The sequence below is a fragment of the Rhinopithecus roxellana genome, chromosome 19 (genome assembly GCF_007565055.1).
Source record: "Rhinopithecus roxellana isolate Shanxi Qingling chromosome 19, ASM756505v1, whole genome shotgun sequence".
Classification (NCBI taxonomy): domain Eukaryota; kingdom Metazoa; phylum Chordata; class Mammalia; order Primates; family Cercopithecidae; genus Rhinopithecus; species Rhinopithecus roxellana.
The window spans coordinates 49,074,707-49,096,814 of NC_044567.1; the positions used below are offsets into that span (position 1 = coordinate 49,074,707).

Here is a 22,108-nt window from a genome sequence, read left to right on the forward strand (position 1 = left end):
ATAATGCCTATTAACTGTTTTCTGTATTAATACAGCTTTCACAAATCTTGTAATGTAAGCCAGGCATTCTTGCCAAGGAATGTGCACCACTTAAAGTAAACCAAATGTATGGAAATAGCAAGTTAAGGAACTGATCATTTCAAGAGTTTCTTATATCCCTATTGGTGGAAAATCTGTCATATCTTACGGGAAGCCCTAGCACAAGAAGACAGCCTTTCTTTTTTTTTTTTTTTTTTTTTTTTTTTTTTTTTTTTTTTTTGAGACGGAGTCTCGCTCTGTCGCCCAGGCTGGAGTGCAGTGGCCGGATCTCAGCTCACTGCAAGCTCCGCCTCCCGGGTCCACGCCATTCTCCTGCCTCAGCCTCCCGAGTAGCTGGGACTACAGGCGCCGCCATCTCGCCCGGCTAATTTTTTGTATTTTTTAAGTGGAGACGGGGTTTCACTGTGTTAGCCAGGATGGTCTCGACCTCCTGACCTTGTGATCCGCCCGCCTCGGCCTCCCAAAGTGCTGGGATTACAGGCTTGAGCCACCGCGCCCGGCCTGACAGCCTTTCTTAAATTGACAGAGCAGGTACCCTTTAAAATACTTAACCAATTAGACAGTATTTAATTCAACACCAGAAAATAAGAAAACAGTCACTAGCCAGCCAATGTTCTTTCACTCAGCACATTGTTTACATCTTTCTGTATCAATAAGTATACTTTATATATCTTAATGTTAATAATGTGTCACAATATGGATGTTCTGTAACTTATTTAACTATCCCATAATTATATATTTTTATCATTTTTGGTTTTTTTCTACTATCACTAGTATCTCTGGTGAGGTCTGTTGTAGTTCAGTCTTCAGGTATAGCCTAAGGAGGTTTTTGGTTTTTTTGTTGTTGTTTGAGACAGAGTCACTCTCTGTCACCAGGCTGGAGTGTAGTGACGAGATCTTGGCTCACTGCAACCTCCGCCTCCTGGGTTCAAGCAATTCACCTGCCTCAGCCTCCCAAATAGCTGGGACTACAGGCATGTGCCACCATGCCCAGCTGATTTTTGTATTTTTAGTAGAGATGGGGTTTCACCATGTTGGCCAGGATGGTCTCAATCTCTTGACCTTGCGATCTGCCCACACTGGCCTCCCACAGTTCTGGGATTACAGGCATGAACCACCGTGCCAGGCTCTAAGGAGGTCTCTTTACCTCAGGAAGGGATACCTGCTGTCCTGATGATACAGCATTGTTTTCTGGCATGCCTCTTTTACAGTTTACGTTTGAAAGGATGGCTAACCCCAAAGTGTGTGTCCCTTTTCCTTTTATGGATCCAGCTCCAAGAGAGTGCAGATTTGAAATAGCATCTTTTAGTTTATAATATGTGACAGTTTATCACAGAAAAAATTAGATGGAATATAATGTTGGGTATATTCTTAGTAATTTTCATTCATTTGTAGGATATTTTCCTTATGAAAATACACTATTTTATGATGAAATAAATGTTTGGTTACATGACATTCACATTCCAGTCAACTTTCAGAAATGCGTTTTTCCACTAACTGGGGCCTTTCTGCGTTCTATGTACTTCATTCACATACAGCTTGACTGTCGTGCAATGTGTTTGTTTATAGATCAGCTACTTCATAAAAATGATAAGCAGCAATGCCCTATTTTGCAAAAGGTGGAATGGATGCTCAGTGAATCTAAGTGGTATATATTTAGTGGGTTTTTATTATTATTATTATTTTTAGTGACAAGAGATAAAAAGATAGACCTGCAGAAAAAACAAACTCAAAGAAATGTGTTCAGATGTAATGTAATTGGAGTGAAAAACTGTGGGAAAAGTGGAGTTCTTCAGGCTCTTCTTGGAAGAAACTTAGTGGTGAGAGTTCTTGTAAAATACAGTTTTATCCAACGAATTTTTATAGTTACAAGTTTATATGTTTTTATAGCCACTGACATTTTTAGATAATTATTAGAACTCAGTGGCCTGTATTAGTCAAGTACAGTCTAAATGTAACAATAATCCTGTTGAACTGTCTTTTTGTTTCATTGATATTAGCTCACTCATTTGTCTTTTTTTAACCAGTGTTTAAATGGGCATTAAACGACTACAGATGTGAAAGCACCTGACACAGTTCTTGGCATGAAGGAAATGCACAGTAAATATTTTGAATTGAATATTGTTATCTAGTTCTTACTACTCCCTTGAGTAAGAAGAAGAAGACATATTTCTTATATTTCTTTTCTTCTTCTTCCTTTTTTTTTTTTTTTTTTGAGGAAAGGTGTTGTTCTGTTGGCTAGACTGGAGTTCAATGATGTGATCATGGCTTACTGCAGCCTCAACCATCTGGGCTTAGGTGATCCTCCCAGCTCAGCCCCCAGAGCAGCTGGGACTACGGGTGTGAACCACCAGGCCCAGCTAATTTTTGTATTTTTAGTAGAGATGGGGTTTTGCCATGTTGCCCAGGGTAGTCTTGAACTCCTGAGCTCAAGTGATCCTCCCACCTTGGCCTCCCAAAGTGCTGAGATTACAGGCATGTGCCACCACATCCTGCCAACATATTTCTAGGTGGGTATTCATCTCGATCAGACCAAATTATAGTATAATGAAGATTGCCAGCAGGTGGCTCTAGAGTATACTTGCAGTAATAGGGATAGTTTCCTTCCTTTTTAGCTTCTGCTTGTACTTTATGCAGAACAAATACATCTTTTTATTTTAGGTCTTAAGAACTAAGAAACATAAAATCAGTATCTCCTTTGTACTGATAAGTAGTACACAGTGTAGGGAAGAATGCCCTTTTATTTATAACACACCTGCACATATACACAGAGGTGTTTGTGTATTGTTGAAAACTAGTTACTGCAGATATTGAGATTTTCAGTGTTCTGTTTTCAGAGGCAGAAGAAAATTCGTGAAGATCATAAATCCTACTATGCGATTAACACTGTTTATGTATATGGACAAGAGAAATACTTATTGGTAAGAAATTCTGTGGCATACAAAAATTTCTAATTATTGGGTACATTTTAAAATGGCTCTTTGAAAACAAAGTGGCTTCAATTGAATTACTCTATATAGAACTTGTGTGTGATTTTTTTTTTATATTTAATTTTTTTAGAGACACGGTCTTAACTATGTTGTCCTGGCCAGCTCTTGGGCTCAGGGGATCTCCCACCTCAGCCTCCCAAGGAGCTGGGACTACAGGCATGTGCCACCAAGCCAAGCTTGATTTTATTTTTTTTCATCTGGTTTATTCATTAGAATTTTGTCTTTTGGCTGGGCGTGGTGGCTCATGCCTGTAATCCCAGCACTTTGGGAGGCCAAGGCAGGCAGAGCACCTGAGGTCAGGAGTTCAAGACCAGCCTGACCAACATGGAGAAACCCCATCTCTACTAAAAATACAAAATTAGCCGAGCATGGTGGCTCATGCCTGTAATCCCAGCTACTCAGGAGGCTGAGGCAGGAGAATCACTTGAACCCAGGAGGCAGAGGTTGTGGTGAGCTGAGATAATGCCATTGCACTCCTGCCTGGGCAGCAAGAGTGAAACTCCATCTCCAGGGGGAAAAAAAAGAATTTTAAGTCTTTTTATCTATGTGATAATTACATAGGTATAGATATAAATAAAAATTCATCTATTGGTACGCTTAATTGCACGTTAGCTGTACCACAATAAGAAAGTGGAAAAAAACGGGCCAGGTGTGGTGGCTCACACCTGTAATCCCGACACTTTGGGAGGCTGAGTCAGGTGGATCACCTGAGGTCAGGAGTTCGAGACCAGCCTGGCCAACATGGTGAAACCCTGTCTCTACTAAAAATACAAAAATTAGCTGGGCGTGGTGGCATGTGCCTGTAATCCCAGGTACTTAGGAGGCTGAGGCAGGAGAATCGCGTGAACCTGGGAGGCGGAGGTTGCAGTGAGCCAAGATTGTGCCACTGCACTCCAGCCTGGATGACAAAGTGAGACTCCGCCTCAAAAACAAACAAAAAAAAAGTGAAAAAAATGAACTCCCCTTTTACTTTCTTCTACTTCTATTTTTGTTTTTTTTTTTTTTAATTTTACTTTAAGTTCTGGGATACTTGCGCAGGTTTGTTGGATAGGTCAACCCATCATCTAGGTTTTCAGACCCACATGCACTAGGTATTTGTCCTAATGCTCTCCCTTCCCTTGCCCCTCAGCCCCTGACAGGCCCCGGTGTGTGATGTGCCCCTCCCTGTATCCATGTATTCTCATTATTCAACCCCCACTTATGAGTGAGAACATGCAGTGTTTGGTTTTCTGTTCCTGTGTTAGTTTGCTGAGAATGATGGCTTCCAACTTCATCCATGTCCCTGCAAAGGACATGAACTCCTTATTTATGACTGCATACTTCTATTTTTTTTAAAATTATTTCCTGTACTATTGACTAGAAATTAATATGAAAATCCTGCTAATGCTTGGTAGTTTATCTATAATCTGAATCAAGTTTATTTAGCAGGGAAGGGAATATTTAACAAATATGTTAGCCTTAAAAATGTATAGGCTACTCTAGGCACACTGCCTATGGGTTAGCCCTGCTCTGCAAGTAGCAATAAAATCAAACAAATAATAAAAAAAGTACAAAAGAAGGGCTGAAAAGACACCATGAAATACAGTAGAAGGACGCTTATATGGGCTGGGTGTGGTGGCTCACGCCTGTAATCCCAGCAAACTTTGGGAGGCCAAGGCGGGTGGATCACCCCAGCCTGACCAACATGGAGAAACCTCATCCCGGGCTGGTCTCAAACTCCTGGGCTCAAGCGGTTTGCCCACCTCAGTCTCCCAAAGTGCTGGGATTACAGGTGTGAGCCACAGTGCCCACCCCTGAATTTTACTCTTGTTGGAGATCATTATATCATAGATGGAATATTTAAGAAATTTTATAATAAACACCAAAGAGTGGCAGTGAAACAGAGCAAAATGACCTTACTGTAAAGAGTTATTTGCTTTTTGTTTTTGATTAGTGGGGGAGAAAAGGTGGTGTGGTAGAAAGAAAATAGATTTGAGAATCATATCTGAGTTCAAATTTTGATTTGATAACTTCCTAGATGTGTACCATGGGCAGCTGACTTAATCTTTCTAGCCGGTCTCCTTTTCTGTAGAATGTAAACAATGCATGTAGAGGGCCTGCTGCCACACATTAGTCACTCACTAATACTAGCTGCCATAGAATCTTTTTTTTTTTTTTTTTTTTGAGACAGGGTTTCACTTCTGTCACCCAGGCTGGAGTGCAGTGGCACGATCTCGGCTCACTGTAACCTCTGCTTTCCAGGCTCAAGCGATTCTCCTGCCTTAGCCTCCCCAGTAGCTGGGACTATAGGCACATGTCAGTGTGCTTGGCTAAGCTTCCACAGAATCTTAATCACCATTTTTAGTCTACAGAAACAGAAGATACTTATTTGTCTATACTTTCTACTTTAAAAAATGGCCTGAAAAGTTATGTTTAACCAGTACTTTTAAAGTTAGGAAGCCCAGGGGGAGGAAGTAATAAGCTATCATGACTTAATATGTCAATATTATGATACTTATATATTTCATTGTCTTTCTTTTACAAGTTGCATGATATCTCAGAATCGGAATTTCTAACTGAAGCTGAGATCATTTGTGATGTTGTGTGCCTGGTATATGATGTCAGCAATCCCAAATCCTTTGAATACTGTGCCAGGATTTTTAAGGTTTGTTGCTCCTACAGACTATGACTAAATGTAACTTCATATGGAGTTTTTATGGAATTGCAGTGTGGTGTTTCTTAACCACAAAAATGCAACAACATCATGTGTGGAGCTTTTTAAAAATACATACATCTTTACCCTATCCCTAAAGGTTCTGGTTTTGTTCTAAAGTGGTAGAGTCTCAGACCTATATATTTCTAGAAGTTTTCTACATGTGATTCTGAGGTGCTTCTTGATTGAGAACTTTTGCATTAATGCAAAGTCTTCCTGGCTGTTAAAGTTACATATGTCTGCCTTCTCTCTGATGAAAAAAAAAGAGTAGTACGTATGGATTATATATTGCCAAATATACCAAGAATAACAGCCAGAGGAAAGGGATAAACCTGAAGCTTAGGAAGTCTATCAGTTACTTAGAGATTATGAAATAGCAAAAAACTGGAAATAATCAAGATGGCTGACAATGGACGATGATTTACTGAAGTAAGATAAAATAATCTAGTGGAATATTAGACAATATTTAAAAAATAAATTAAAAACAATAAATGGAAAATTAAAAATGGTTTTGAATTCTGAAGAATATGGAGGACACAATATTACATTTTTAAGTGATTATGTCCAGCATGACTGCAACTGTACAAACACCATATAAATGCATGTGCTCAAGGGCTAGAGGTGATATGAAAAAATGAAAGTAGTTTTTATAGAAGAATTTAGGTGGATTTCTTTATATTTCAAAATATGTGTGTTTAATGTGTGTTTTTAATTACATATTTTTTTAAATTGTAATCTAAAGAATCAGTATAGGTCTGTTTTGTCATCAGCATTGGAAAAGTGGTCTGGATCTTATTTATTATATGAGATTTACCTAGACCACTGCCAATCTTTGCCTTTTCGTTCATTTTTTCGCTTTGAAACTACTGTTGTGCCGGGCGCGGTGGCTCAAGCCTGTAATCCCAGCACTTTGGGAGGCCGAGACGGGCGGATCACGAGATCAGGAGATCGAGACCATCCTGGCTAACATGGTGAAACCCCGTCTCTACTAAAAAAAATACAAAAAACTAGCCGGGTGACGTGGCGGGCGCCTGTAGTCCCAGCTACTTGGGAGGCTGAGGCAGGAGAATGGCGTGAACCCGGGAGGCGGAGCTTGCAGTGAGCTGAGATCCGGCCACTGCACTCCAGCCTGGGCGGCAGAGCGAGACTCCGTCTCAAAAAAAAAAAAAAAAAAAAAAAAAAAAGAAACTACTGTTGCTTTGCCTATCTGGAGGAAATGTGTGGTTCACATTTAATTAAATAGTAATTTTTGAACTTATTATCAGATTTTGATTTCATTTTTTGTTCCATAGCAACACTTTATGGACAGCAGAATACCTTGCTTAATCGTAGCTGCAAAGTCAGACCTGCATGAAGTTAAACAAGAATATAGTATTTCACCTACTGATTTCTGCAGGAAACACAAAATGCCTCCACCACAAGCCTTCACTTGCAATACTGCTGATGCCCCCAGTAAGGATATCTTTGTTAAATTGACAACAATGGCCATGTATCCGTAAGTACTTGCTCTGTCTTCATTTTCATGTTGCATGGTTCATAACATTGCATGCCATTATTAGCCATGAAGGGAATATCTTTGTCACATAGGAATTGTTCAGCAACAGAAAGATACTTTGTAATGAGAAGGTACAAATTTGAGTAAATGCAAGTTTGGTTTGAATGCGGCAATAAAACGATATAAACAATACTTCTGGCAATATTTGTATATTTTTGAGCAGGCTCTAACTATCTTAATAGGATAGTACAATGAAACACAACGCCCTACCCAGCATTAAAAAATAGTTTTACTGGAATAAAATGGGGTTGGCATCATGTTGTTTTATGCTTATAAAGCATTTTCATATGAACAAAGTTTATTTTTACATTTTTCTGTTATTGACCTTAGGTATATGAAGTTTTCTAAAATCTTTTACTAATTTATGTTGAAATTATGGGTATGCTTGAGTTCAGGATATGTCTTTTTTAAGTGCTGTAAAGAGTAGTTGTAATTGGAATTTCTACTGTATAAATGTTTTACATTAAGCGTTATGAGCCACAAATTTCATGTACATTTATTATATATCTATACATGCATATGCACAAGCACATAACTGTGGTCATCTCTGTAGTTTACTAACTGCCTTAAAATTGCATGGTTCTTAATGGCATTTCCCTCAAGTAGTGTGTTTGTATAAATTCTGTTTTGTAACAAAATAGTTTTTCAGGCAGTGCGTTTCTCAGGACTTTATAGCTTATTCTACTTATTCTTATGTTAGTCTCTAAATTATTTTTCTTCTTATGAAAACTGTAGTGTAAAATAGAGTAATAATCAAACATTGCTATAAACCAAGACTGACATTTTTCAAAAAAGTGTTGATTTGTACAGATTTTTAAAGTCAGAGTTAACTTTACTGCTATTTTATTACCTAATACTTTTTTTAGATGCAACAAACCCTTGAATTTCTATTTGTATTCGAAGACAAGTCATTCCTATTATTATAGAATAACCAAAACCTTATTTATGTTTTACCTTTGCTTTAAAACTCTCATGTATGTTATCTACAGAGAGGATCATTACAGAGACAGACTCTCCCGAGACATGGGCCACACTGATAGAATAGAGAATTTGAGAAAAATCTGGGTCTTTCTAAAAACTGCTTTGTAAGTTACTTTTTCTTTATGACTTCTGTGGGATTTTGTTGATATTTTCTTAGAGAATGACCAAATTTCCTTTCTTGCTATAATTAACATTTAGTAATTATGTAGAAACGCACTGCTTGGTCAGGCTTGCTGCCTAACTGTATATTACGTTGTCTTCCTTACTACATAAATGTACTTCTTTAATCTTGTAGTTACAGTAACTGCAACTGTGTTTTTACATCTGCATTTTTAAAACATTTTATTGTAATTCTGTGTGTGTATGTGTGTGCGTGTGTGTGTGTGTGTGTGTTATATGATAAATGTACATACATGGACCACTTGTTTATATGGTTAATCCCAAACTACTTCTCATGAAGCATCTGCCTGTTGCTAAGCATACTTTGCATCTCTCCTTTTTGGTGGGTGGAGCCTTGTGTATGTTAAAGAATCAGATTTGATTTATAAAATAACAGATGGATTCCAGTATGACAGCTGGCAGTGACTTAGTAGCAGTGATTTGTTCATCATCACAAGTCAAAAAAAAAAAAAAAAAAAATGAAAAAGGAATGTCTTGAGCCTATAAAAAAATTTTTTTAAATTAATTCTTGTTTTTCTTCGTGTTGGGAATTAGGCATTATTGGAATGCTGCTAATCGCCACAACCATGCCACCGTGTGCTGTGGTCTCATGAGATCTCACAAGCTAAGCCAAGTCAGATTGGGCCAGTCCTTTGACTGAGAAGCCTATAAAAAAATGTTCAGGTGTTACAGGAATTTATGTCATTGATTCATCAGGTGGTGCTCTTCTGAGTGGGTTCTGAGCCAGTACCTCTTCATGGGTGGTGTGATGGCTTTGTATGAATGAGTGGCTCTGACCACTGAACAGTCATTGGAGACCCCCTACTTTGGTAGTTAGAGCTGAGGTGAAATGGGTTGTCCCCTGTGCCTGCACCAACTAGTACAACTCTACTCAACCAGAAAGGAGTCAGAAAGCCTCCCTAAATTTCATATCTAATTTCAATTGGATCCATTGTTGATTTTTACATCCTTATCCAGAGTTTCATACTGTCATATTTAGTTGCTGTGTTTGGGTAGCAGATGAAATCAACCCTATATTTTGAGTGGAAATTTATAAAGCACCTTGATTTAGTTCCTTTGAGAGCCAGGGTGCTTGATGAAGTAAAGACGTTGTTCACATCTTCTCAGGGTTGAATATACTTGTCTTTTGACTCATTTGTGTATTTATCATTCTTCTCCTTCCTGGTTTTCAGGCATGTGTGTATGCTGAGGGAGGAGGAGGAGGGAATGGTTATTTAAACGCTAGCAAACTTTGTCCTTTTGGTGGGTGCTTATGGCTTACTCAGTTTTTCTTTTTATTAATTTAGACAAGGGTGCCATCTATTGCTGTGCATATTTATTCCACAAAAATCCATGTAATAATAATTCCATCCCCCCTCCAAAAAAAGCAAAAGTGTCAGCTAATTTTCCCTAGATTTTCTACAGGGAGGGAGGAGGAAGCTATTACTGTTTATTGTGTTTTTGGTAAATGTGGAATTCTGCACAACTTTAGCATGCCCCACACTGTCCTTTTCCTTTCTACAAAGAGTGTTGCTTATGCCTAAGTCTTTTTTTTTTTTTAAGTTGGCACACCCTGACTTGTGCCATATTTGTAAGTAAGAACTCAACTCCTGTCCTTCTGTGTGTTTTCGCAGCCATGCCCGGTTACGCTGTATGTGCACCTGCAACAGGTGTACATTTTGCATCTGTCAGAACTTCCTCAACTCAGACTTGCTGCAATCTGTAAAGAACAAAATCTTCACTGCAGTTCTTAACAGGTTCTTAACTTTATTTACTGGGTACCAGGCATTCTGTTAAAATACAAAAGAAAAAAGCGGATAACTATTTATTATACAGATACTCACTACAAAGACAAGCTGACTGATGCCCAACTAACTTCCACTAAAATTCTCACTGTGATGACAATGTTTAGTTTTGAAAGCATCCTTAATAGTGTTTTTAAACTAATAGGTATATTTAGAGGACTGTAAAATAAGATTTTGGATGATTTTTTTCATAAGGAAGATAAATTATCTTTCCTATTAAAAGATAATATGTATAGGGAAATTAAAATCTTTTGGCTGTGAGTTATAGAAATAATAGAAATAGATTAGGACTTTTGTAGTAAAGAAAAGACACGTTGATCCTAAATGAAAGATATTATATTATACTGTACTCAGCTTACATTGAAATAATATATCTCATTAAAACCATAGTAATGTGAACAGTATTTTGGGTTTGAAAAAATATTCTATTCTTGAAACCATTTATAATTATAATCTACTTTTACTTTTAAGCACCTGGAGTGTTTATTTGAAAGAACATGGTTTCTAGACATGAGGATAATAACCAACTTTAAGAACTCAAAGGAATATGGAAAAGAGGAAAAGATCTGTAGTACTGGTTTTTTAGGTCTTTATAATTGAACCAAAAGCATGAAGTAATCCTATAAAGTAATACGCTTTTAAGAAAGAAAGAGAAAAAAAAAGGATGCATATATTCCCTCAAAGCAATAATCTTGGAAGGTTGTATTCTTATTCTGATCATGCTACCTTTGTTCAAAACAGTTTTACATTTTTTGAGCATTTAAGAGCTAAATACTAATTTGTACTTGATGTCATATTTGTATGCATTAGGTTTTTGAAATCATTTTAAAAGTCATTGGGAGCTGGGCTGGATTAAGATGGATGAACAAGCTAAATATTCAATTTTAGTTAGAAATGGGTCAGTTATTTGGCTCACCATTCGGACACTCACTGAGGGCTAGACTTTATATCAAATGACCATAGTTTGTATCCACCAGCAATATAGTGGATGTGTCTGTGACACAGTGAGTTTATTTCTTCTATGAGTCAGAAACTGATTTTGAAGGCATTCTAAGAGTTTCAGTGATGTTTCAAGCACTAGCAGCTCTGGAATAAGAATGCAACCATCTCAGGTGACTGCTTTGAAGGGATCACCACACTCATTTGGTGGCAAAGTTCTGCTTCTGTGCTTCAGCACCTTGTAAAGTAGTAACATAGACAGATTCTCTCATGATGACTGACAGAAAATGCAAGGCTAGTTCAAACCAAACAACACGCAGGTGCTCCAGTTTTGGGAATCGTTGAGTTGGAAGAGATTCTGGAATTCATCTGGCCTAACCTCCTGTTAGAATGCCTTCCTGCAAGCCTTCCTGAGAGAGTGCTGTTTATCTGCTGATGGCTTGCCTCATTGGAAAGCGTTTTTGCTTTTGCTTTTATTATTTTTTTTTAACTAAATGTTTTCCCTATAACTTTCTCTCTTTAGTTTTAGTTCTGCCCTTTAGAACAACATACGACTATTCTACTCCCTCTTCAACATAGCAATCCTTCAGGCATTTGAAGACGGTCATCATGTCTCCCCTAATTTTCTCTTCTCCAGGTAGAACATTCCCATTTCTTTCAGCCTTTTCTTAAATTAGATGGTTTAGTGAACTCATCATTCCTGGTTGTCTTCATCTGAAGCCCCTTAGGTTTTCACAGTACCTCTTAAAAGGTGCCACCAAGAATAGAAAGCAGTGTTGCAGTTGTAGTGTGACTAGTCCAGAACAGTAGGCAGTTGTGTTTCACAATTAGGACAGCATCTGTCTAGGGCATGAATTAACTTTTTGGCAGTCCCATCCCACTGTTGACATATATTATCTTGGGGTTAATTAAAGTCAGATGTTTTTCATATGAAGAGACAGATGTCCCCTCCTTTCTAATTGTGTATTTGGCATTTTTTAGTTGATGCTTTAAATCTAAATGCAGATACATACATATCTCTATTAAATGTCATATTCTTCTTTTTGATCCATTTGTTCTAGTTCAATCATTTCAAACATTATTTCTGTCATTTGTCCCATTATATATCTCTCTAAGCATTGTGCTATTTGCAAATTTGGTAGATATGTACTGTTTTTCAAGTTACTGATAAAAAAAATGAGGTTGAATACCCAGAGGTTGGAAAGAGGGAGAGTACTAAACTGAGCAAGCCGTATAGTATAATGACAGGTTCAAAATTCTTGGGAAAGGATTTTTCAGTCAATGAAAAATATGTTATTATCCAGCCCACATTTTATCTTCCTGTCTTATCAGATATTTCATGAAGGATTTTTCTAAAATCAGTATATAATTTCTTCCATATTCCTCTGATCTACCAATATCATAATTTTATCTAATTAGCAAGCAACATCTATTTGATATCTTATTTTGGTGGACTCACCTTGGCTCCCCATAATTGCTGATCACAAACCACCTATTTTTTTTTTTTTTACCTATTCTAGAAACTCTTGATTGTCCATAATTACAGATTGATTCATCGTCTGTGTCCCTGGTGACAATTTTATTCCTAGATTGGTTTAGTTAGCTTTCAAATAAAATTGGTTTAGTTAGCTTTCAAATAAAATTGGTTTAGTTAGCTTTCAAATGAAATAGGATAGATGTGCATTAAATGAATACAATTGCGCATAGTAAATTATATAGTGACCCTCAAAGAGAAATCAGTAAGTTTTGGTCATACCTGTTTATAAACTGGTAGTAATTTAATGGTAATGTCAGCACACATCCTGACATCTGGTAATCAAGAATGGAAAGAATGAAAACAACAAGTAGAGGATCCAGTGTACTTTTCAAACAGCTCCTTCCTTATCCCCGTTAGTATTCCAATTATTTAAGAGAAGTACAGTGGAATTTTAGGGGCTGCATACTGGAGTTTCTTCTACTTTATGAAAGGTAAGTAAGATAGGTAGGTGGGGGCCAAAAACTCAGTGCCCACAGGTCTTGGATGGATAATGTAAAAGAATGAAGGTGGCCAAGTATAAGAAACAAGGAGAGGTGGGGACTGTGACAGGCACTGTCTAAAAGAGGCAGCCACCACTCAGCTCTGGCCATTTGTTGTTGTACAGGTCTGGTGTTGCCAGATTTTCTGGTTTTACAAGAGACTGGAAATCAAGGCTTTGGTGTGAGATTTCCTGATATTTAGAGATTAACAATTAATTAACAAGTTTTTAAAGTACTAATCAGAGCAAAGCATGTTTATAGTCCACCAGCTTGCAACCTCAGTCTTAAGGTATGGCCTAGTTGTGAAAATGGAGGCCCAGGAAAAGGACACCTACAGAATGAAAATGTCTCTGGTCCCATCACCACCACCACCATTTTACTCCTTTCCCATGAAAAATTGGAAAAAGTTATTGGGTGGTGGGATGAGAATGGAACCACTTTTCCCTGTTAACTTCTTAGGTTTTGGCAGCTGTTATTAGTTGGTCACTATTGGTTTCCTGTGTTAGACATATCCTAATGTTAAGCACAAAAAAGACTGATTAAGTAAAAGTCATTTAAAATTTTTTCATTGTAGTTTATTCATAGGGAGGGTTCTCACCTACCACTAGGTCCTAAGTCTTTGTTTTTAGATATCAGAACTACCATGCTTAGTGTTTGATTTAGAATTGTAAAAGAACAGTTCTAAAAGGCTTGTCTTTTGTTGTTGTTGTTGTTTGTTTGTTTTTTGAGATGGAGTCTCACTCTGCCACCCAGGCTGGAGTGCAGTGGCATGATCTCAGCTCACTGCAACCTCCACCTCCCAGGTTCAAGTGATTCTTGTGCCTCAGCCTCCTGAGTAGCTGGGACCACAGGCATGTGCCACCTTGCCCGGCTAACTTTTGTATTTTTAGTTTCGCCATGTTTCAAACTGGTCTCGAACTCCTGACCTCAGGTGATCTGCCCGCCTCAGCCTCCCAAAGTGCTGGAATTACAGGTGTGAGCCACCTCACCCAGCCGTCATTTTTATTTAAGTAAAAAGTCTCATTGAATGTCTGCAAAGAATTAAATTAGTAGATAAGTATTGGTCTCAAATCAGCAATTGTTTTAGTGTGCTTGTAAAAATTTTGGTCACTGAAATACAGATTGCTACCAGATATAATACATGTTTGTTTGAGGCCACATTCTCTTATTATCCTACTCTCTCCTAACCCCACCTTGATTTGGTTTATTCATTCAGAGTACTTAATTTAAGTACCTGCTTTGAGTAGGAACCTGCTGTGAACTGGGGCAAAATTTGAAAATGAAGAAGATATGGAACCTGCTTTTACGCATCTTTCTAAATATCATGTCTCTAAGAAAAACATTTTTAAACTTTGCTTATATTTTCAGTGATGTTAGTCCTTCATGCTAAAAAGAAAAGTGCTATATAACCTGATAATGAATTTAGGCAGTTTCAAGAGGTTAATTTCTGCAAGTGTTTTTCCTTTTATGAGAAAAAAAAATTGTCTTTTTTCTTGAACTTATTTACTAACATTTTATACTTTAAATATAGAAATAAAAAAAATAAATATAGAAATAATAAAAAAATTTATTTCCAATTTAATTGAATGTATATTGACTTTGACATGTGAGAGTAGTGTTAAACACACATCTATCTCACATGTAATCTTTCTCTTGGTAATTATGATCTCACTCTTAGATCTGGATAGGTTTATGTTTTCCTTTAGACTAATTTATGAAAAACTGGAATTATTTGAATTTAAATACATTTGGAGGATGATTAACATGTGGTCAGATGATTTTAATCTTTGGGACTGCTTTCATTTCAAGTAGTATAAATTACATTACTAGAGAAAAAGATCTTTTGAATATATTTTAAATTTTAAATATCTTTTAAATTTGAAAGTGATTATATATAGATGAGCTTGATTGTTGGTTTGAACTACCCAGGATTTTTATTTATTAAGTATTTATTACTCTGACTTGAGAACACTCCTGCTTTGCATGGGAATGTTTCTAGATTGTAGTGTGTCATGAACTTTAATTTGTCCTTTTTTTTAGATGTTTGTTTTCATTTGTTTGTGTCACTTAGTAATTTTTTAATACTCTCAGTCTCCTTCCCAGCTAGGTTTTTGTGTATAATCCCACCACTTCCTCTAACCTGTTAGTTAATCAAATATTGTTTATTTTACAGTTTGTTATTTGGGCGTGATTTCCTTTGTGCATATTTTGGTTTTAGGATTTCTTTCATTCTATTTTATTATTTGCATTAGCCATATACATTGTTGGTTTGTGCTACTTCTTAAGTTCAGTGGCAGCATTAGAGTTTGACAACCAAGTGCGTAGTTCACACTGAGTATTTACAGAGGCCCAAAAGCGTGATGGACAGCATACCTATTGCATTTTTTACCCTATTTATGATGTATTTTTAGATTAAATATATGCATGACATTTAAGCCATTCATTAATGACTTACTTCATTCACCCATATTGCTTTAATAATCAACCAAGTTCTTCCTTTATGTAGCGTGAATTCATTACTTAATATAGGAGTCCTTTGTTGAAGAAAGGATTTTATTATTGTCAGACAAAAATGAACTGCTTTTTCATAGGATTGCCTTATGAAGAGGATAGGTTTCTAAAAATCTTAATGTTGTTAAATGTTGGAAATCTAAGAGTCCTTGGAATATGATGTTATAGTAAAATATTTTATCCAAGGAAGTCCTGCGTTAGTTTCTTATGAAACTTATTTATTCCCTTGTATGAAGGTCCTTATAAGATTGTTTGTGAATTTGTATACATAGTTATATATTTAAAGTTATACAAGAGTTTAATAGGTTTCATTAAGTAAGCTGCTGCTGCTTATAATTTTTAAATTTTTTGTCATTTGGTTAATATATTAAAGGACATGACAAGGTGAAGTTTGTCTTATCTGATCTTTAAGTATCACTAGTTAACATGTAGATATTGGAGCATTTCCTTTGTATTCATGATCATCTGTAAATTCGGATTCTTCTAATGCTTGGTGAAGCATTTCTTGACATTAGTGCACACCTGTGTCCTTTCCCAAAGTGTGTTACTATTTAGGCATGCCAAGTTAACAGCTTGCTTATGGTTTGTGTTGAAGCTGCTAGACACTGTATATTGATTCCTTAACCTATTTTATCCTATTAAATATTTATCCTAATAAATATCCTATTGAAATATTTTATGCCTATTGGCTCAGTTAGGAGAATTGTCCTTATTAAAATTGTTATTAGCTATAGTGGCATTATTATTAAAAGTAGATATAGAAAATATGGCCAGGCACTGTGGCTCACGCCTGTAATCCCAGCACTTTGGGAGGCCAAGGAGGGCAGATCATGAGGTCAAGAGATTGAGACCATCCTGGCCAACATGGTGAAACCCCGTCTCTACTAAAAATACAAAAATTAGCTGAGCGTGGTGGTGCGCACCTGTAGTCCCAGCTACTCAGGAGGCTGAGGCAGGAGAATTGCTTGAACCCAGGAGGCGGAGGTTGCAGTGAGCTGCGATCGCACCACTGCATTCCAACCTGGTGACAGAGCAAAGACTCCATCTCAAAAAAAAAGAAAGAAAGAAAATACTTCACCAGATTGAAATGTGGAGAAATAAAAGCAGAGAGTTCAGAAGACTTTTTTTTTTTTAATTTCTTTTTTTTTTTTTTTTTTTTTTGAGACGGAGTCTTGCTCTGCCACCCAGGCTGGAGTGCAGTGGCCGGATCTCAGCTCACTGCAAGCTCCGCCTCCCGGGTTCACGCCATTCTCCTGTCTCAGCCTCCCGAGTAGCTGGGACTACAGGCGCCCGCCTCGTCGCCCGGCTAGTTTTTTTTGTATTTTTTAGTAGAGACGGGGTTTCACCGTATTAGCCAGGATGGTCTCGATCTCCTGACCTCGTGATCCGCCCGTCTCGGCCTCCCAAAGTGCTGGGATTACAGGCTTGAGCCACCGCGCCCGGCCTTTTTTTAATTTCTAATATTTTATTTTTTTTTTATTTTTTATTTTTTATTTTATTTTATTTATTTATTTATTTATTTATTTATTTATTTATTTATTTTTATTTTTTTTTTTTTTTTGAGACGGAGTCTTGCTCTGTCACCCAGGCTGGAGTGCAGTGGCCGGATCTCAGCTCACTGCAAGCTCCGCCTCCCGGGTTTATGCCATTCTCCTGCCTCAGCCTCCCGAGTAGCTGGGACTACAGGCGCCCGCCACCTCGCCCGGCTAATTTTTTGTATTTTTTAGTAGAGACGGGGTTTCACGGTGTTAGCCAGGATGGTCTCGATCTCCTGACCTCGTGATCCGCCCGTCTCGGCCTCCCAAAGTGCTGGGATTACAGGCTTGAGCCACCGCGCCCAGCCCTTTTTATTTTATTTTATAATAGAGTCTGACTTTGTTGCCCAGGCTGGAGTGCAGTGGCCCTATCTCAGCTCACTGCAACCCCCACCTCCCAGGTTCAAGCGATTCTCCTGCCTCAGCTCCCAAGTAGCTGGGATTACAGGTATGCACCACCACACCTGGCTAATTTTTTGTATTTTTAGTAGAGACGGGTTTCACCATGTTGGCCAGGCTGATCTTGAACTCCTGACCTCAAGTGATCTGGCTTCTTCTGCCTCCCAAATGCTGAGATTACAGGCATGGGCCACCATGCCTGGCCTCAGAAGACTTTTTTTTTAAGTGGAATATTTGAAAATAGAAAAGGGCCAAGTGCAGTGGCTCATGCTTCTAATCCCAGCACTTTGGGAGGTCAAGGCAGGAGGATCACTTGAGCTCAGGAGTTCGGGACCAGACTGGGTCACAAAGTGAGATCCTGTCTCTACAAAAAGTAAAAAAAAAAAGAAAAAAAAAAAGCTGGGTGTGATGGCTCACACCTGTGGTCCCTGCTATATAGGAGGTTGAGGTGAGAGGTTTGCTTGAGTCCAGGAGGTCAAGGCTGTAGTGAGCTGTGTTTGTGCCACTGTACTCTAGCCTGGGTGACACAGTGAGATTCTGTCTGAAAAAAAAAAAAAATAGAGCTGGGCACAGTGTTTCACACTCATAATTTCAGCACTTTTGGAGATCGAGGCAGTAGGATTATGTGAACCCAGGAGTTCCAGACCAGCCTGGGCAACAAAGTTGTATTAAGACCCCCATCTCTACAAAAAATCATAAATTAGCCAGGTGTGGTAGCATGCTTTTGGGGTCCCAGCTACATGGGAGACTAAGGCAGGAGGATCACCTGAGCCCAGGAGGTTGAGGCTGCAGTGAGCTGTGTTCATGCCACTGCATTCCAGCCTGAATAAGAGCGAGACCCTGTCTTTAAGTAAATAAATAAAGACAGAAAAATTTACTGTAGTTTGGTGACCTCAGTGTAGTTTTCAACTTGAGATACGTAATTACAAATAAGAAAAAGCTAAATATGATATCTCTGTGCCCTGGTAACTTTAGATACACTCGCATTACAGTTATGTTGGTTGGTTTAGAGTATTATCTTAAAAATCTATACCTGAGATATATATATATGGATAGAGTTGTAAAATTAGAAGACCATTCACATTAGTGCATTTGTACATCTCTTAGTTGTATTTTGGAAAGAATAAGATGGTGAGATGAGAGGAGTGAAGAATAGGAAATTCAAATACATTTCTGAGAAATCGTGGGGAAGACTGATAAAAATGACTCTCTGGAGCTCCTCTGAGTAAAGTCTCTCAGTTTTGCTTCCTTTGAGTATTTTCTACTGAACTTTTCTTTTCATCTGCATAACAGCTTACAGTCTAAGACAAGGTTAATTGATACCTGGGTAACAATTTCTGAATTCTTACCCTTCCTCTGTGTTGCCCAGGCTGGTCTTGAACTCCTGGCCTCAAGCAGTCCTCCAACTTCAGCCCCCCAAAGATCTGGGATTACAGTGTGAGCCTCTGTGCCCAGCCAGTTCATGTTTTTATATTCACCTTAAGTTGCAGAATTAATTAAAAGTATTTTGTATGCCCTTGCACTAAAGATATTCAGTGCAAAGGTACATAGGAATTTTGGCCAATCTGCATATGCCTCGTGTGACTGTTCACACAGTTATTCATTTAACTCTTTATTACCTGAATTTTTGCAACATTTTCTTGTCTCTGCATTATTAAGTAGCGGCCTTAATAAAACCCAAGTCCAGATGTGTTGGTTGGCTCCTACACCTATGTCAAGGAGAACTTGACGTCTGATACATTTATGGGCCTTCAGGACTTCTAAGCCAGAAAGCCAACATCCCAGACACAGTAATTTTCACCTAAGAGCTTGAAAGCTCTAACAAACTGTGAATGATTAGTCAGGGTTATATTCAACATTTAGTCATTATTTCTAATGTTGTAAAAAGACATACTGCTTAACGAAATGATCTTATTCCACATAGAATAGGAAAGTTTGGTGATTTTGATATATCAGTAGGTTAGAAAAAACCCTTTATACAAGGCCGGGCGCAGTGGCTCAAGCCTGTAATCCCAGCACTTTGGGAGGCCGAGACGGGCGGATCACGAGGTCAGGAGATCGAGACCATCCTGGCTAACACGGTGAAACCCCGCCTCTACTAAAAAAATACAAAAAACTAGCCGGGCGAGGTGGCGGGCGCCTGTAGTCCCAGCTACTCGGGAGGCTGAGGCAGGAGAATGGCATAAACCCGGGAGGCGGAGCTTGCAGTGAGCTGAGATCCGGCCACTGCACTCCAGCCTGGGCGACAGAGCGAGACTCCGTCTCCAAAAAAAAAAAAAAAAGAAAAAACCCGTTATACATAGACACACATACACGTTTTTGACCTTGTAACATTTAATTCTGGGAAGTCTATCTTAACGAAAACATCCTAAGTATGGAGAAAAATTTTATGTAGAAAGATAGTCTTTTTTTTGTAGCCACAAATAAATGGAGATAGCCAGGTTGGGCATGGTGGCTTATGCCTGTAATCCCAGCATTTTGGGAGGCTGAGGCCAGGAGTTCAAGACTAGCCTGTGCAACATAGCAAGACCCATCTCTACAAGAAAAATGAAAATTATCCAGGCATGATGGCATACACCTGTAGTCCCAGCTACTTATGTGGCTGAAGCAGGAAGATCACTTGAGCTCAGCAGTTCAAGACTGCGGTGAGCTAGGATTGTACCACTGCACTGTCCAGCCTGGGTGACACAGCAAGACGCTGTCTCTGAAAAGTAAAATAAAACAAAAGGAGATAGCCAGCAATAGGATAATAGAATATAATCCAGCTATTTAGAATGTTTCCATAATTGAGGAAGAAGTCCATACCTTATAACAAGTGTGAAAAATATATAGAATTATACACATACTGTGTTTGCAGCTGTGTAAAAAATACATAGAAAAAGTCTAAAAGGGGCTGGTCACAGTGGCTCACACCTGTAATCCCAGCACTTTGGGAGGCTGAGGCAGGCGGATCACTTGAGGTCAGGAGTTTGAGACCAGCCTGGTCAACATGGTGAAATTCCATCTCTACTAAAAATACAAAAAGTAGCTGAAAATCCTAATTGTTTTTTCCTCCTAAGTTAAAAAATAAATGTAAAAATTTAAAAATAAAATTTAAAAAATCCGTCAGTGCAGATGCGTGATAATCACAGGGAGACCAAAGATGAAGAGAAACCTCTAATGCACCTTTAGCCTGTGATCTGACTTTAAATTCTATACATCTGCATTGACTTGGAATTGTAAACTTTTGTTACTCTTGTCATAGATCCATGGTGGTCTGTGAGTTTGGGATGTTGGACTCAATTTTTTCACAGATATATATTTGTAGTTTTTGATAATCCAAAGTTATAATCATCTGTAAACTTCATGACTAATAGTCGTTAACCTCATTTCTGATGAATACTTACGGTTACTACATGTTGTCAGGTACTGCTTATGGTATTGGTTTAGAGGACTTGGTATTTCAGATGTACCAAGACCAGACTCATAGGGATGTTTAGAGAATATATATAACAGCTTTAGGTTTCCTTGTCTGGGGTGGGTGTGTGTGTGTTTGTTAAGAGAGTACATACAGATAGATTTTTTTTTAAGTTTGGCAATTTGCTATAGAATACATTTATTTTAAATATAGAAAACATGAGATCCATCATATAGTGTGGCAACTCAATTTATGTGTGGGATGCATAATTGAGAGATGTTATTTTGAGTCCCCTTTTTTGTGAGCTCTGCTGTGAACTGCAAACTGTATGCATGTATATAAAAGGTTAAGAGCCCGGGTAGCTGAGTGGGGTGCCATGCTGTTAGCAGACGACGAAGGCAGTATTACTCACCAGGTGCACGCTGTCAGCTCTGTAGAAGATTCCATCTTCATGGAGTCATCTCAAGGTCCACTTTTTCTTGAAGCCAGGTATGGGTTGGTCTCGTTGGAATTTTTCCAACTTGAAAAACCTAAGCGTTTTCTTCTCTGACTTTTTTTTTAATAAAACACTGCCTGTTGGAAAAACTAACTTGCAAGCTGGAATGAATCTGTGATATCACTTTGCTTTGTAAGAAATAATTATGTGAGGAGTGATTTTTTTAAAAATAGAAACTGGTGAGGGTGAGAATTGGAGTGTTGTGTCTTGCTTTGTTGTGGTGTTAAGCATGGAGCACTCTAGCTTGTGTTGTAGACTTTTGTCCTAGGGATGTACAGACTCTATTTTGTGATAACTAATCTGTTCACTTTGACTGTTACTGAGGCAAAGTAGTTTTGTGTAGTTTGAATTCTTGGCTCTTAACTCTTTTGCATATGTCAGTACCTTGGTCTTTTAATGATATCTGACTTTTGCTTCAAATCTGTTTAACTTAGTTATAAAATAATCTAAACTAGACAGTCTCTCTAAGCTCTTAATTTTGTAAGTTTTCTTTTCTTTCTTTTTTTTTTTGAGATGGAGTCTCTGTCACCTAGGCTAGAGTGCAGTGGCATCATGTCGGCTCACTGCAACCTCTGTCTCCTAGGTTCAAGCAAT

General features: G+C 38.1%; 1 protein-coding gene across 10 annotated transcripts in view; it reads left to right on the forward strand.

The window, feature by feature from the left end:
• RHOT1 (ras homolog family member T1) overlaps positions 1–22,108 on the forward strand; it is an 82,528-nt gene that overhangs the window by 58,212 nt on the left and 2,208 nt on the right. For 2 of the 10 annotated variants that reach the window (XM_010372280.2, XM_030923596.1), the window contains exons 15-21: positions 1,729–1,859; positions 2,877–2,960; positions 5,554–5,673; positions 7,014–7,216; positions 8,266–8,361; positions 10,051–10,173; positions 21,364–21,507. In XM_010372280.2, the coding sequence (XP_010370582.1) occupies positions 1,729–1,859; positions 2,877–2,960; positions 5,554–5,673; positions 7,014–7,216; positions 8,266–8,361; positions 10,051–10,173; positions 21,364–21,507 (901 nt within the window). Of the gene's footprint in view, positions 1–1,728; positions 1,860–2,876; positions 2,961–5,553; positions 5,674–7,013; positions 7,217–8,265; positions 8,362–10,050; positions 10,174–11,683; positions 12,208–21,363; positions 21,508–22,108 lie in introns of those variants that run through there. The other 8 variants (XM_010372285.2, XM_030923599.1, XR_004055061.1 and 5 more) reach the window with 7 other exon arrangements.